Below are 17,369 nucleotides of genomic sequence, written 5' to 3' on the forward strand. Positions count from 1 at the left end.
GCCACATTGCACAACTCCTCGTAGGCGCAATGCAGTCACACCATGCAACCAGTGAAATGTACAAGTCACCCATGCATGCCAACGAACCAATGCATGCAGGGGCCCCAAGTGCCCTGTGAGTGGCCATCCACAATTGGCAACACACCATTGCCGTACTGATGCAGCACAGGCATCTGAATGTGCAAGTACACCAAAATGAACTGAAAATGCCATGACACAAAACAACAACAGTCCCCCATCGCTTGCCACCAGTGTAAACCAACAGTCAAAGCAGTAACCTGAGGGAGACTGCACCAGCCCTGTACACATGCCAGTAGTCAAACCAACCATCAGCATAAGCACGTACCACACAACTGTACCCAGAAGCCGGAACCCAATGCAGAACACCTCACAACACATCGCGCCACAAATCGGAATATGCCACATTACTAGCAAAGAATAACGCTACACGGTTAATATCTGAATATAAATTTAATGCACATCAAAATCACCAAGCCCATACAGCCATTTGAGCATAAACTCACAAATGATCAGCATTACTGTGGGCTGCATCCGCAATAAATGACCAGCTTCCCCATGTGTGACGCCCTGTACCTTCATGGCACACAGGGGCTACATCCACGTCCAAAAAGGCAACATGGAAGCGCCTAGGACCGCAGGCCCGTCCCATGAAGTAGGCACTAGTCCAGCTGGAAGCTAGGTATGCTGCACCTAGCCACTAGTACTGCGTAAGGGCATGTGGGCCATTGGCGATCGTCCCATAAGATCGTAATGGTGCTCCACTGATTAACTCGAAGCTGCAGGTGTCGACTGTAGAAGCCATCTGCAGGAGTGGCGTACAGATGGCAGCGGCAGAAGGGGAGGAGATACCTGTCACCCAAATGAAAAAAAAGATAGTATGGGCATCCGAACTTCATATGTATTACTCACTACATTCAACACACCAAACCTACAACCATATGCATGCTAGCCCACTCATAAGGATCAATTGCACCCAAAAATCACTTGCGAATCATAACGAGACAAATCGAGGTGAATACACTATTTCAAACGAGTGTCTGTGTGCATGCGCCTGTCAGAACAGGATCCATCAGATGGGATCATCAACGTGCATAGACACAAGTGATTGAAGGCGCGTCGAGACAGGGAGGGTTCAACAAGGGCAGACAGACGATGGTCCCACTATGGCAGCCTTGCATCACATAGCGCCGTGGAAGGGGATAGATTTTAGATTCCAAATAGCCATGTACATGGCAGACTCCCAATTAAATCATCTTTCCATGCATCCATTCATCATTCCCTCAACCCGTAATGAAAACGCCTGAATATTCACTCACATAACATTCGACATTTCCATTGAGTCTGTGCGTAATGCAGCCTTCAAAATCCACTGTGCTCCTGCCCGGATTCCTTGTGTAGTGAAGTCACATGTATTTGGGAACGTCCTGCCTTATCGTCCACTACGCTATAGCGCATCCCATTCAAATCACATCAATCATTGCATTCCCGTCATGGGCCCTGTCCCAAGGACATTCAACAATAGAACGTTACATTTCCAGTCAGACCTGTGGGCGTCTCCACGCCGCTAGTTGAAAAACGAAAGCGCTGTCCTTCGAATTCCTAATTTGCAACATCACGTTGAAAAGGCATCTGTGAACGCTTGTATTCACAAATACATCTATGCAGTGCGGCTGTGTGTGAAAATGCTAACTGGCCTCAGTCACTGATGGGACTCCCCGCCCGTCGGTGAACGTCGGTACAGTGCTGCATGAGGGTCCACCGTTGATCGAGCACTACATTCCACTGACCCTTCACAAGTCTGCTCGCGAATGCAAATATCGTATGTGCAACAATGGGACCATAGCAGAATTAACATATAAACCAATATTCCACAGCCTTCGGGATTAAGAACATGAATGCAAATGCAAGATGCCATGCGTCGAATTGCAGCGTCGTGTGCGGGACGTGCTCGCACGAAAACCATTGCAGCTGACACAGGTGGAATGAATCACCACAGGTGAAGGCTATACAGCCTGAAAACACATAAATTGCATACCCAAACCCCTCCCACAACCACACCCACTCCAGAATGCTACCGGCAGGACTAGCGATGTTGGCCCTGGGGGACCTGATAGCACTGCAAGTACTCCAACTTCAAGAAGAAGACGAACGCCAACTACTACAACAACCGGCCGCACAGAGGAGACGCAGGAGGAGGAGGAGGAGGGCAAGGCATGGCCAGCAAGCCCCACCAGCACAGCCACACGCAGGCAGCCCGCAATCCCACGCCTCCGAGCTAATCCGTTCAACCTCACAGCTGAGCAGATCCACACCCTCTACCGTTTGGACCGGGACACCATAACCGCCATTGTCGACATGACACACGCTGACCTTGTCAGCATGATAGATAGCCCAACCGCCATCCCACCCCTACTGAAGGTGGTGTCTGTACTCCACTTCCTGGCCACAGGCACCTACCAGCACACAGTTGGACAGTTGCATGGCATTTCACAGCCCCTATTCTCATGGACACTATTCCAAGTGCTTGATGCCCTCCTGAAGCACTCAGACGACTACATCACTTTACCACGCTCGGAGCAGGAGCTTACAAACACAAAAGTGGGATTCCATGCACTTGGCGGCATACCGGGTTGCATTGGTGCCATCGACTGCACCCATGTGGAATTGGTTGTCCCACATGCCATGGAGGCCCAGTACCGCAACCGGAAACAATATCATTCTATCAATGTACAAATGGTGTGTGACTCCAACAGGATCTTTACACATTGTTCTGCCCGATTTCCAGGATCAACACATGATTCCATGGTCTTGCGGAACTCTAGAATACCACGCTACATGGAGCGACACGCAGGGCGCCGATCCTGGCTACTCGGTGAGTCTCATTTAATGCATGAGTATGTGGGGTAGGTGATGCGTGAATGACCTGGCAGGAAGGGGGGGGGTGCGTACGTAGCAATGACATTCCACAAACATCCTTTCTTGTCCACATACAGGTGATTGCGGGTATCCACTGAAGAGATGGCTCCTTACACCAATCCGGAACCCACAGGACCAGCATGAGGAGGACTACAACCATGCCCACTCACGTACCCGTGTGGTCATAGAACAGGCATTCGGCCTACTGAAGGCTCGTTTCCGCTGCCTCAGCAGGTCTGGCGGGGCACTCCTGTACCGCCATGAGAAGGTGGCAAAGATGGTCATGGCATGTGTCATGCTACACAACATGTGCGTACGTAGGAATGTGGCCATGCCCCCCGACGCAGAACTGCTAGCACCTGAAGATGGTCATGATGAGGGTGGGGATGTGGAAGCACCTCAAGGGGTCCGCGAGGCACAGGAGGCCCGTGAATTACGTCAGAATCTCATAGATGCATGCTTCTAGCACTCACGCCTGGTGGCTGTTACATGGACACGGGACTTGTGGCACTGTGTGTGTCTGGAACATGCACAATGTGGACTGTACGCCAAGATAGGCCTCGTACACAGAGATCAATGTCCATACATCTCATTGGATGAATATGAAGAATTGTATTGCAGATGTGAAATGACATTACACACCCAATCGAACCACCACCCAAAGAAGCACAACACACCCCCTCCACCCTCCTAACCCCCCCAACACCAGTGTCCAATGACGCTCATTGTCAGTGGGCAGACGCTATTGCAAGCCCCCTCTCCGGGTATCAGGGGCACCCCTGCCTGTGGAGCGCCGGTTCCTCCCAGATCTACGTTGGGGGCTGCCCTGGACGGAACTTGCAACGGATGATGTCTCTGCCTGCTCACGTCCATGCATGTCCCTAAGGGTTTGTGAGAGCTCAGTGAGCACACGGCGCACAGCGGCAAGTTCACCACATACGTCTTTGGACGTCGCATGCAGTTCCCCCCTCAGGCTCTCGGTGCTTCTCTCCATTTGTCCCCTCAGGCTCTCGGTACTTCTCTCCATTTGTGCCCTTAGTGTCTCTGTACTACGCTCCATTTCTGCCCTAAGTGTCTCAGTAGATGTTTCAATGGCTGCCTTAGAACCCCCACATTCAGCAGCATGCTCCTTGAGGAGCGTGGAGATTTGCTGCTGTTGCACTATCATCTGCTCGAGGGACTGTTGCCTCTGCTGGGCCATGCCCATTTGCGGTGGTGTCACAGAGGGGCTGGACGCCTCATGTTGCCTTGCAACAGGCCTTGTGGGGGTTGGCCAGTCGTTGTCTTGTGGGTGCCCCTGCGTGGTTTCCTCATGGTGTATGGGATGATACAAACAGGGGGATTGAGACAGGTCATGGATGTGTCCTACTTCGGCAGCACCGTTTTCTGTGTCGGAGCATGCTGGCATGTATGCAGTGTCACCTGTGGTGCTGCTGCCACCAGAAGCAGTGCCTTCTGTGGCATCCATTGGGGGGACCTGTGGTGCTGCTGTTGTGGACATGCTGGCTGCTGGGGTGCCTGTTGATGTCCCCTCCAGTGTGCTGCCACTCGATTTGTGCTGCTGCCGTGTCTTGATCCGTGCAGCTGAGGTGGAGGGTCTTTGGCCGTTGGTCTTGGCCCTCTTTGCAGGTGTGCTGGTAGGGGTGTCCTGAAGCTCGTCGTTGGAATCGGACCCTGTGGTGGAGTAAAGGAGGGCGATCGTTATTCATGGGTCTGTGGTAATTGTAATGGCAATTGTATCACATGCATTGGGGTGGTACCTGGGGGTGATTTGGGTCAGGGCCTTGGAGGTGGTCTCATTTTTGTGTGCATTGGGGATGCAGTTATTTTGCAGTCTGCAGTTAGGGTGTGCATGCTGCACATGTAGAGTGTGTTTTTTGGATTTTTAAATATTTATTTATTTAATCTGACTTTTAAGGGGCGCTGTCATGGCAATGTATGTGGTCGTTCTCCTGGACATGTGTTTCTAGTGCACTATGGGGACACATGGTACTTCACATGGTTGGTAATTGTGGATTTGGCATAGTTTCATTTGTGCCACCTACCTGATTCTTCTGATGTCTGCACTCCTTTCTCCATCCCTCCGACTCCCTCTATGCTCTCCATTCCAATGGTGGAGGCACAGATTTCTTCCCAGGGGGTCAACTTGATGGGTGATTCCGATCCTCCCCCGGTAGCTGTGGCAATGTTCCGGTTGGCAGAGAGTATGCTCCGGACGCGTATCCGTAGGTCGTCCCATCACTTTCTGCATTGCTGTGGGTTGCGGGGTGCGGTCCCCACCGCACTTACCCGCTGTGCCACCAGCGCCCATATGGCCTTCTTGTTCGCAAGTGCCGTCCTGGTCATTTGCGTCGAGAAGACGACGGCAGCGTTCTCCTGGAGGGTCTCTGTGAGCACGGTGAGTTCCTCGTGGGAGAAGTGGACCTGCCGCTTGCGGTCGCACGCTTTTTTAGCAACTTTTCCCATATTGATTTTTCGGACTGGGGTGGCTAACGGGTTGGGATGTGTCTCAGGGTCGGATTTTTAATGGTTGTGTTGGGATTCTGATTTTATGGGTGTGCGGCGTGCTGTTTCCCGTTCCGGCCCCATGTTTTTACTTCCGTTTCCGTATATTTACGGTGACCGTATTTTGCGCTGACCGCTCATTACGGTGACCGCTAAGATGGGTGGCGGAATTGCACCTAGGGCGACGTACGACGGCGGTAAGGGGCGTTTTGGGGTCATTTCCGCCATCGCGGACTTTGCACTTCCGCCATGGCGTAATGCTCGTGCCCGATGGGTCAGAATTAGCCGCACTTTCCTCCATCGTGCAGTGGCGGAAACGCTATTTACGCTATGGCGGTCATGTCAGTTGATTTCCGCCAGGGTCGTAATGAGGGCCAATGATTGGTGTCAATGTATCCATGAGGGCTTTATCCAGTAAACAACACAACATTAGCAACGCATTCTGGATCAGGTTAAGTAGATACAGCCCACTGATGCTAACACAATAAATCCAGACACTGTTCTCTTTGCATTTAAAGAGGTATCGGAAAGTGGGGTAATGGAGACAATACAAAGAATGAAGCCCACATCATGTAAGGGGGATATTTTCCCAGCAACGCTCTTTAAGGATTTCACTAGAACGCTTGTTCCTTGGGTCACAAGATTTATTAATCGCTCTTTTCTATAGGCCTATATTCCAGTAAATATCAAGGAGGCATGGATCACTCCTCTACTAAAAAAGGAGAACCTTGATCCAACAGTCGCTGGAAACTATAGGCCCATTACAAATGTTCCTTCGGTGCTAAAAATAATGGACAAAATAGCTTGCGCCCAATATCGAAATTTTGGAGAGCAAAATGAAATCCTGGCTAATGAACAATCCGGTTTTCGTGTGAATCACAGGACGGAGACTGCTCTCCTGGATTTAAAATCTAATATTGCAGGAATTATTGAGGAAGGTAATGCAGCTTTACTCTTACTGTTAGATCTCTCATCAGCTATTGATTTGGTCTACCACACATTGTTGGCGAAGAGACTGGTCAAGGTGGGTAAATGTACCCTCTCGGCTGCAAGCTGATTCGAATCCTTTTTGGGACCAAGGCCGGCTAATGTGGTCAAGGGTAATGCCCAATCACAAAGAACGCTTTTAACCTGTGGTGTTCCACAGGGATCATGCTTGTCGTTGCTACTTTTCAATGTGTACACCAAACCTTTATGTGACCTTCTTGCCTCTCCGGGGGTCCAGTTTGCAAATTACGCAGACAACACCCAGATAGTGTTTAAACTCTCTGGGATTTATAGTTAATAAAGTATTTAAAGCCATACAAATATGGATGGCTGCTAACTCTTTGAAGCTGAATGACAAAAAAACTGAGGTGCTTGTTATCAGTACCCAACAAAAGTAAAAAAACGTAGACATACGGTACAATTGTTTCACAGTCAATGGTAATGCCATTATGGTTTCCGACTCAGTTAAAACACTAGGGGCCTCATTACGATCTCGGCGGTAGCCATGCCGCTATTGGCGGCATGCCTGCCGCCAAAATCGCGTCCGGGTCCAGGTTCCCAGAATGAGGAATTACCAGGCCATTCTGAGTTCAGAGGGCCCAGTAATTCCTCCTTCTAGGAACCCGGGCCCGGACCTTCCCCGTTCCCATTTCAGCCCCCATAGGGCTGAATGGGAATGGGAGAGGGAGCAAATGGGCCGATTACGAGCGGCCCGTTGTTTGCTCCCTCCTCCCCTCGCGGGACCCGCTCTGCACGTCTGGTAAAACCAGACGTGCAGACCGGGTCCCGCGAGGGGACCTCGTAAACAGGCGGTAGGGGGTTGGCGGCGCCGGCACCTTTACCGGCGCCGCTAACCCCGTACCGCCTGAGTTATAATGAGGTCCTAGGAGTTTTCTTTGACTCACACCTTTATTTTAAGAAACATGTTTCATACTTTAAATCTTCATGTTCCTACTATACCCACCTTCTGTGGCAAATTCACCCCTCTCTGTCAGAGGTTAATAGAGCTTTGATTGCTGCAGCTATTGTGAATACGAAGCTGGACTATTGTAATAGTCTCCTGGTAGGCACCTCCCAAGCTAACATAAAGAAGTTCAAAGTGACACAGAATGGAGCTGTTTGCGCAGTATGTGTGCTGGGTCGTCGGTCTCAGATTTCTGAATCCCGCAAGAAATTGCATTGGCTCCCAGTTGAACAGCGAATACAGTTTAAGGGCTCTATTCTGGTGTTTAAATGTCTTTCCGGTGAAGCCCCTCTTTATCTCTCTTCGTAAGTGAAAAGAACTCCCTTTAGTCAGACTCTTCGTTCAAACAATAGCGTGACGCTATACCAACCGCGTGTCCTCCTAAAAAATATTGGTGGTGCTGGCTTTAACGCATGGGCACCTACCATATGCAACTCGCTTCCACCGGATCTTAGGGTCTGTGCATCAACCACCCAGTTTACAAAACACCTGAAAACGCTCCTTTTTGATAGAGGGATAGATTAAATAAGCATATGATCTCTGCCATAATTTAACAAAATAAAAATCGTTTGCATCTGCTTTACGTTTTTTGTTGTGTGTCTTGTGAGCGCCCTGAGGCCTTTGGGCGATTGGCGTGATATAAAAAACAGATAGATAGATAGATAGATAGATAGATAGATAGATAGATAGATAGATAGATAGATAGATAGATAGATAGATAGATAGATGGATGTAGTGAAACAGAATGAGGTGATGTTAGCGGGGGGCTGGGGCGGGGGTAGAAAGTGAAAACCATATTACGAGAGATAATACGTGCATGGTCTCTACATGAGGGAGAATTCATAAAAACGACGTGTTGGAATTATGGGATGTCAGCGCGTTGTGTTTGAGGAAGGTCCCAAGTGCCATTGTTGTGCTTTCCAGTCCATGTGTTACTGCTCCATAAACGAGTGCTATCCTGGCCTATTCTAGCTCTGTGCTTTACTTCGTTGTGCCATACTTACAATTGATTTCATTGGTATCCACTGATAAGGTCGCTGTGGAAATGGCCCTCCAGACAAACACTTTCCCCAAATATTCTAGGATTGTGGGTAATAATATATAATTATACTCCTCCTAGAATATGTGGGGAAAGAATTTTAGGGGGCTGGAGAACAGAAAGTCGCCTACCTGGCGACTTTTACACGGCGACATTATCACATGGAACCATTTCATTGTTAGCGGGATGCACACTCCTCGGTTTCCCTCGCTCTTCGGTAAGCAACTATCCTCAGTATATTGGGGGCACATATTCAGCAGTGCTGATGATTTCTGTTTGTTAAGCAGCAACTACTGCTTTATTTAATATTTTGCAGTGGGCATCGTGCCACCAATGGCAACTTCAGAGTGCAAAGGTGGTAGCTGGGCACACAGAGATAGGCGTAACAGGTGTTCTGAGGATGATGGCCATCACGGATCGGGGGAGCAGTGTCCTTGGGTGGCACATGCTGATTGTAATTGGGGCTTTTTAGTGCCCTTTTTAGCCTTAAGTGATCAGACTGTAGTGGAAAACGGGAAGGGAGATTGTTCCAGCGAGAGCAGCCTTGATACTGCAGGGGTGACTGCTAGTGAGAGGCATCAACAATGTTTGGGCAGCCAGCCTTGAATTCCTTGTTCAGTGCGCTCTGAAGATGCTACAGCCTCACTGCGCATAAATATTCCGTGGTAACTTAGAAGTGTAAAACAAGTGCATTTCTGCCCCACACACAAATGGTGTTTAAACTAATTGGCTTTTGGAAAATACACTTGAAGCACATGCTTTGCATGCACTATTTTTTATCATATGACAGTGTTTGGCTCATTTAATGTGCTCACATGCTGAACGAAACGATCTCTCGCCTACCCTTTTTTAAATAACATATATTTTGTCTTTGTATTCAGGTCGGCCGAAGAGCTCAGCAGAGACTTGCCATCTGGCGTAGATCTGAATTTAACCTCCAAAGGCTGTCAAGATCCACGCCTGAGTCCTCAGGTCCATAAACCTCTACACCAGGAGCCTTCATCCGCCGTACCCGTGACGAACTTAATCTACGGCATGCCTTTACCTAACCACCTGCACCGGGACCTTAAGCAGGAAGTGGACCCTAGTGTCCTGGAGCTGAATGCTGCCAATGATGTGCTCCTTTCCAGACCACAAGAAGAACAGAAGACTGCTGCCTTACAAGACTACATAGATTGTTGTGGTAATGGCTTCAGATATTGTGTGTGTGTGTGTGTGTCAATAGAGGTGCAAATTTTGTCTGCCTACAGGGCAAGTTTGAGGGTGGGTCAATTTGAAGAAAGCTACGCATTGTACCACGTGCAAGGTGGTGCAAAATAATCTCAGGATTACCCCCAAAGCAACAGATGTGTTCCGATTGCCAGGAAAGAGAATGACAAAATGTAATTTTGCCTATGAGAACATAAATCGTATCCCTGACGCTGTCAATGTTGCTGTCAAAACATTTCTATGTAACAACGCTGATCCTAGAATGCTGCTGGTTGCGGCATTCCAAATCCTTTCTTTTTACAAGGGAGCCCCCACAGATCCCCTACTTCACTTGCCCCTCTGTCCCACCAACTACATTCTTGCCTCCTAGCCCCCTGTATTGGGGAGGTGTGAATGCTGCTGTAGGCATTGTTGCTGCTGGAATTGTCCTCCATAAGAGAAATAACATTTTAGAGGGTTTTCTTTCTGTATAATTGGGGCACTGATTTGCATCTATGTTATGTTATGTTAATTGGCATTTGTATAGCCCCTTTCACCATTGGTATGATCTCAACGAGCTTTAGGTTGAACGCCCTTGGGGATCAGAGTCCAGGTCAGTGGAGATAGAGCATTAAATAGTGCCTTTGTGTACTCTTTACGTGTGCAGCTAGACGACATTTGTCATAGTGAATAGCTGCATTCTAGTGCTAGATCTTGGGTTTCCCGAATTGCAGTTAATCCAAGATGTATCAACACGGTGGAACTCCTCCTTTTTGATGCTAGGGCGACTGGTAGGGCAGGGGCGGTGAGTGAGTTTGTACTGTGCAGAGGACGATAAAGTGCCTAATCTTTCTGCCTGTCAGTGGCTTTTGCCAGAAAATGTTTTATCTTTGTTGGCACCCTTTGCAGAGCTCACAAAGGAGATTTGCTCCCATGCATCAAGCATCTCCTTAGTGGTTCTTGCTGTCAAAGCTTTAAGGTCCTACATGGGCTCTGGTGAGGTTCGAGACACTGGTGTGAAGCTAGTGAAAACGGAGCTATTGAAGGCTGTAGAGGCAAGGTTTAAAGACATTGAGGTCATACATATCTACTGTGTGGCGACAGGGATCGATACTCGGTTCAAATTAACATTTTTCAGTAATGATGTTTTGGCCAACAATGTCAAATGTGCAATCCGCTCTACTGCCTTAACCTTGTGTGAACAGACCTCCCACCCTCCTATGGGGCAACCTGCAGTCCCTTACATGAAAGGCGACGAGCCACCACCCAAGAACAGTTCCACCATGTGGCATATGAGCCTTCTGGGACAGTGTTGTTCTGCAGTCCACGGCTGGTGTGAGTCAATCAATTAGTTCCTTGGACACAGAGCTCACTATCTTTCTGAGTGAGCCGCTGCTTCCTTAAACAGAAGACACGCTGGAGTGGTGGGAAATTAACAGTATACGATTTCCAGTGTTGGCAAAAGTCGCTTGTGTGTACTTGGCACCTCCTCCTAACAGTGTGGACAGTGAGAGAGTGTTCAGTACAGCTGGAGATATTTATTCTGAACACAGAAGTAGCTTCTTAGCAGAAAATGTTGAACAACTTGTTTTTCTGAAATATAACCTTGCCCTTACAGGTTACTCTTAATAGTGACATAAGAGTAAAGTGGACTTGGGCTTTTTCCAAATCTGTTTTGTATTTATTTTTATCTTTTTAATGGGCCGCATTACGAGTCCGGCGGCAACCGTGCTGGAAAAACTGCCAGGCTACCGCCGGACCCGTATTACCATTCCACCTGTGTGATTTCTGGAATCACTGGGGCATTACGACCCCGGTGACCCGGGAATTCCGGGGGCGTAATTCTGTAAATCCCCATTCCCATGGAGTCCCATAGGACTCCATGGGGATGGGGACATTGGAAACACTTGTTCCGTCTATGACGGAGCCGGTGTTTCCATTTGCGCATGCAGGCAGGTGGCGTTACTCCCGCCAGGTCAGACCTGATGGTAGTGACACCGCCCGCCTGCAGGACTCTGAATCAGCCGGTCTGGAAAGAACGGTGGCAGCGTTTTTACCGCCATCGTTCTTTCCGGACCGGCAGACCTATGTCTCCAATTAATAAACCTGAATACCCGTGCAATAGAATGCCTCCTTTGTTTATTAATTGAAATGTTGTTTATTATGCCCTAGGGGTCCCCAACCTTTTGTTCGCAATGAGCAACATTTGAGTGTCAGATGAAATGGTGAGCAACTTCAGTACTTTGATATAATTTATCAGCATTCATTCAGTGATGTTGAAACAAATCCTAACTACTAAGCTCAATACTGCTAATAGCATTGTTCATTATCAGCAATTAACAGTAATCTCATCCAGGTGTAAGCCTAGTCTAGGCAATTCATAATGGTATTAAACATCATTCTACATTAAATTGGTATAGAAATACATTTTATTTTGCAAATTAAGTGGCAAACAGTCTATTTCTAGGCACTAGGCCAGTAAAATTATTCAAAAATATTGCAGGAAGTAACAAAATATTTGAATGCTTGAATTTCTCTCCCAGGAAATTTTCCAGCGATTTAATGTCAAATGTTTTTTAAGCACGTTTCAACAGTAGCATTTACTCCAAAATATAAATTCATATTTTTGTGCTGCCCCACCCATCCCTCCAAAGGGATTGTCAGGATATTTAGGGGCAAATTGTGCATTTTAGTAGATCAGGATGAGTAACACTGGACAGAATATGGTAGAATGTAAAGGTCGTTTCAACCAGGCTTTGTGTGAGGGGGTTGATCCACCTAAGAAATCTAGTGGAAAGTAGTGCTTTTTAAAGCACTTAAGGCCTGTTACATTTAAGACAAGTGATTAGGAATATAAAACATGGATGGATTTGGGTACTCTTTCCCCAAGCAATCCCCTGGGAAATATAGTTGTAAGTGGTGCATGTTTAAGCATGCTAGTGGGCCAGGAACATTGTTCACAAATTGGAACTTTTGAAGACCACTTTACAGAAGGGGTGGGTTTCTTCCTTCATATTGTACATATTATATGTTTCTGGTTGTACAGCTTGCTTGTTAAGTGCACTCCCATGACATGGGTTCAGCCTGCACTTTGCAAGTTCAAACCTGTGGCAGGGTCGACTTAGCCATTCATCGCTCGAGGTTGATGAATTCAGTACATTACATTGGGTAATATCCGTTCTTAAAGAATTTAGAAGCAGGAAGAATCTAGCAAGAAACGCTATACTAAAGTAAAAATAATTACTATGTCACTAAAACATTATTTTCAATAACTCAAGTGAATTGCTATTGGTAGCTACACTAATAAATTGTGCACAGTTTGGAACTCATTCCCCTTAGGAACCCATTAGCCACATGCCAGATAAGCGTCATACAATGTGAATTTTTCTACCAGGCATTGCAATACAAGTAGTATGTAACATTTGTGCAAATTATGACGCATGGGGCCCGCAAACACAAACTTCACATGTAAAGAAATTGGCATAAGCAAATTATTTAAGAAGGAAAGTTTCAGCATGCATGCCACCAATTTGTCCACTATGCAGGTACCAGCTGTATAAAGGCACAGAAGGTGGCAATTGTCACCAAAACACAAACATTTGGTTTAAGTATTTTTCCCATTAAATGCACTTCCGTACTGGAAAGAAGAAAATGTATTCACAAACATTATGCAATTAGTGTGGAGTAGGACGCTGAGTATAGCAGTCCTGCAGTCTCTCCTCCATTGCTGTGATACTGTTTGTGGGAGGACCCACAAAACACCTGAGCTTTCCGCGGAGCGGGACGCAGAGTAGGACGCTGAGTAGAGCAGTCCTGTAGTCCTCGGACTCCGAGGCGGCAAAGGCACCATGGACGAAGCACAGCCTTCGAGCCCCGCCTCTCCCTCACCTTCTGACTGCGAGCCGAAGCGATGCCTCCGGAGCAGTGCCAACTCATCAACTCGCCTCGAGAAAATAGCTCTGGCCTCTCCACCGAAGAGAGGCAAGAACAAGAAAAACCCACCTGCTGGGGGAGCGCTTTTGGCTCGCCCGAAGCACGCGAGTTCTCCATGCACTCCTCCGGCGGCGCAGCACCTTCCGATCTGCGTTGCAGAAGCACCTTCGTCACCCTCACCTTCAGCGGCGAGAAGCCCGAGGAGCCCGAAAGAGGCATCGACCGCAGCAACTGCTCCTGAGGTCCGACCTGGCCACACCCACACGCCGACGGGAGCCGGAGACTGTCGCGGCTCGGCTGGGAAGCCAGCCAAACATCATGGGGGCTCACCGCAAGCTGGTGCGAGCTCGTGTTCGCCGTCCGCTTCTGCTGCGACGCCTGTGCCCAGCCCAGGCCAGAGTCCCGCTTTGGCGAGAGGGATTACCCCCCGAGGACGTCGGAGGATGTCCTGGGGGGCCCTTTCTCTGGCCCGGGCAAACACCACAGGCTGTGCAGACCCAGACCTTGTTGGATTGCAAACGTCCAAACTAACGTTCAACCCAACGACAACAGAAAACACAAAGAACAACAACAACAGCATGCATGACCTAGGTCATAGTTTGAGCAGTTCAGGGCACCCATGCCTCAAATCAACTCAGGCAACGGCCATGATACATGATACCGACCTCTTGATGGCCTGCCCCCTGTGGACGGAACCACAGGGAGTGGTCCACGGCCTTCATCCAACATTTCACCACAAATCAGCACTGGACCCCTATCGGACACTCTGTCCCCCAAAGGCACCCAGGAAAATGTCACCACTGAACATGGGGGTTCCCCAAGCCCGGTCCCAGAAACTTTAGCACAAACCGGACGCAAACTCCCCTTCCCTTGGCCAAAGAAAATAAACTATAACAAAAACAAAACCGGAAAAATCAAAGGGAAGGCGAGTGAAAACCAACCACCAAGACCTGATGCTGGCAACAAAACCAAAGGCAAAAACCTCACACCAGTAGAAGGCAGAAAGCTAAATCAGAACTTAGATAAGAAAAACGACACAGAGAAACAAGCCCTCTCAAATCCATCGATCTCGAATGCCCTCTTTAACCTCTTCAAAAAAACAGCAATGTGAACGGAAACTAAACATCGAGACCGAACTCTCAGATGCAGAAATTCTGGAGATCCTGAAAAATATATTCCCAGTACCAAAGTTAAGGAAAACAGAAAACTCACATACTATGCCTTTCACACATGTTCCGACTCAGCCATTTGACACAACACCCTGTGTCTTACAAGTAAGTGCCTCGCCAGGCCATGATCAGCCAATCAAGCCCTCACAACCCGAAACTGAAAGTCAGCTGACCGAGCCAGAAATCACAATATTGCCCCCGGTCACCGTAAATGCTGAAACTATCGAAGAGGCAAGACGGCCTCTTGGAGACCAAGTCGACAGAGCAATAATCCCGCATATACAGCAAATCGCAGACCAACAAGGGTAGGAGATCAGTGGAGGTCACTTAATGAGCCCCCAGCCGTGGACAAAAATTCATCTTCAACAGCCCTACCGAGGCAGCAAATCACTGTCACTTTATCAAACGAACATGAACTTAAGCGCAAACAACAATGGGCACTCATCAACGCCAACAAGACTAAAGGCAGCCCAACAGAAGTTATTCCCACTGGAAACCTCAACCGTCTTTCGTGACTCAACGCTAGACGAAAGCGTTGCTCCAGTGAAAAATAGACGACACAGGAACTCATCAGGTGATCATCAAAGAGGGTCACCTAAAAAGAAGCCAGATATGACAACAATAATGTCAGCTATCACCATAGCCTTCACACCCTTCTGTAAACTGTACGAATCTATCAACGACGCCACAAAAGATAACACATCGATCCTTGCAGCAATCAAATCTAAACTCATCTTCATGGAGGGATACATTACAGCAGAAGAAGCAAAACAGGGTATCGCCCATAATAATTGGGAAGCAAAGCTTGCCAGTGTTGAACAAAGACAAAGCAACACCTTCCAAAACACTCAAGCCAACAGATCAAAATCAGAGAAGGCTTCCCAGACAGATGAACCAACTAGTGGAGGAAGTGTGGCTCCAATTTTCAAGAATTTTCAAGAAACCCGTTACCAGAGAACAACCTGAGGGCAACATACCATCTACTAGCTCCACGAAAAAGAACACAGGGTCTTCCTTACCGAAGAAACAAAACTTGGTCCTACAACTGGCAGGCGCAAAGCAGCCAGTAACTGGTAAAATAAAGTGCGCAGACCAAAACACACAAGCTGAAAAAGCAGTTACACCACTGGCCAAACAAAACCCCCAAACATACGAACCAGAAAAGGCCCCAGCATCAAGCAGCCTGATGGACGTATCGCAACATTTACATCTGGATGACTCTCCTACTAGCTCTCAAGCTCAGAACAGCCAGACGACGACCATGGCTGTCAGAAATGACACTCACACAGAGACGCAGACATCCCCAACAGCAAAGAAAACACAGCTGCTTGCCGAGGTCGGCCACCAGAAACTGATAGAAATCCATCAAGGAAAAAACATACCAAGAAGACACCGACCCAGGAAGCAGAATCACCAGTGTCAGGTAGCCTGCCTCCCTATGACGAAGCACTTCCGAAAGGTCAGTGTCATCACCGGTCAGATGAAAAACCAACAGAGAAACAGCACGCATACCCCCCTACTAGCTCAGAAAAAAACCCCCAGGGGACCTGAATCTTCAAACTGGAGCAAGCATCAAGCAGATCTGCCTACATGATACTAAATAGAAAAACGGTGCTGAAAATTCTAAATAAAATCGACTCCCTGAAATCTCTGACTTCCGCCTGATTGAGCCCTACCATAGGGACCAAAAGGCCAAGACATTCCTGCATATAAAATCTCGGGCCCGGCAAGTAATGCCTGTGGAAGCCTACAACGATCTCAAACAAGCCGGCTTCATACTAACAGAGCTTGGAAACCCTCAGTTTGATACACGAAAAGGACGTCAAGAAGAAGGGCAGGCCCATAAAACCCACTACATCTCCAAAACCCAAGATCTTTACAACAACTGGCGTGATAGAAAGGTCTCCGTCCGAGAACCCCATCTCTCAAATCCTCGCAGGGTTCACCCAGACAGGTGCTTTTCTACAAACAGCAATGACACTCGGGCGAAGGCCTCTTCAAGGTTTGTCACACAAAGGTCCGCCAAAACTGACCATCATTCCAGTTCTCAAGGCGATTCATCATCAAACGGAAAGCCTGTTTGCTATTCCCCTGGAAACAGAGCTAAACAACATGATCAAGAACAAACAAGATCTCCAAAAGGACCGTGGCAATGGATCAAAGCAGCATTAAAGGGGCAGCCGCGCAGATAGCAATCACAACTGGTGTGGAACTGGACTTCGACCCCATCACCTTCAGGCCAGGAAGAAACTACGATAAACATCCTGTCAATGGCCTCATGGAACACCCGAGGCCACACACACCTTACCAACCCTGATAACCAGAACCTGGGGGATATGATGTCATATGCCTCCAGGAAACCTGGTTAACAGAGAAGCCCACTCTGGATGGATACACGATTGAATTCACTCCAGCTACAAGGGGCCTATTCAGACGACCGTCCTCGGGCCTCCTTCTCGCAGCACGACTCGGCTCCGGCATAAGGATTTCCAAAAAATGAGTAGAGTCCTATGAGATGTTAGTGGTTGAGACTATATGGACGTACCTCGATACAAGGACCAGATCACCACATACTTCCCTATTAGCCATCATAAACCTCTATTGGAACCCCCAGAAAACTTCAACCAAAATCTTCTGTAACCAAGTA

At 48.1% G+C, this 17,369-nt stretch overlaps 1 protein-coding gene across 6 annotated transcripts in view; it reads left to right on the forward strand.

Annotated features, from left to right (window-relative positions):
* The window catches only part of GTF2IRD1 (GTF2I repeat domain containing 1), a 1,038,761-nt gene that overhangs the window by 363,633 nt on the left and 657,759 nt on the right, over positions 1–17,369 (forward strand). For all 6 annotated transcript variants that reach the window (XR_011274579.1, XM_069614744.1, XM_069614746.1 and 3 more), the window contains exon 6: positions 9,314–9,615. Coding sequence is in view for 5 of the 6 variants with exons in the window: in XM_069614744.1 (XP_069470845.1) it covers positions 9,314–9,615 (302 nt within the window). In the remaining variant the exon portion in view is untranslated. The remainder of the gene's footprint in view (positions 1–9,313; positions 9,616–17,369) is intronic.

The sequence above is a fragment of the Ambystoma mexicanum genome, chromosome 9 (genome assembly GCF_040938575.1).
Source record: "Ambystoma mexicanum isolate Mex_15411 chromosome 9, UKY_AmexF1_1, whole genome shotgun sequence".
Classification (NCBI taxonomy): domain Eukaryota; kingdom Metazoa; phylum Chordata; class Amphibia; order Caudata; family Ambystomatidae; genus Ambystoma; species Ambystoma mexicanum.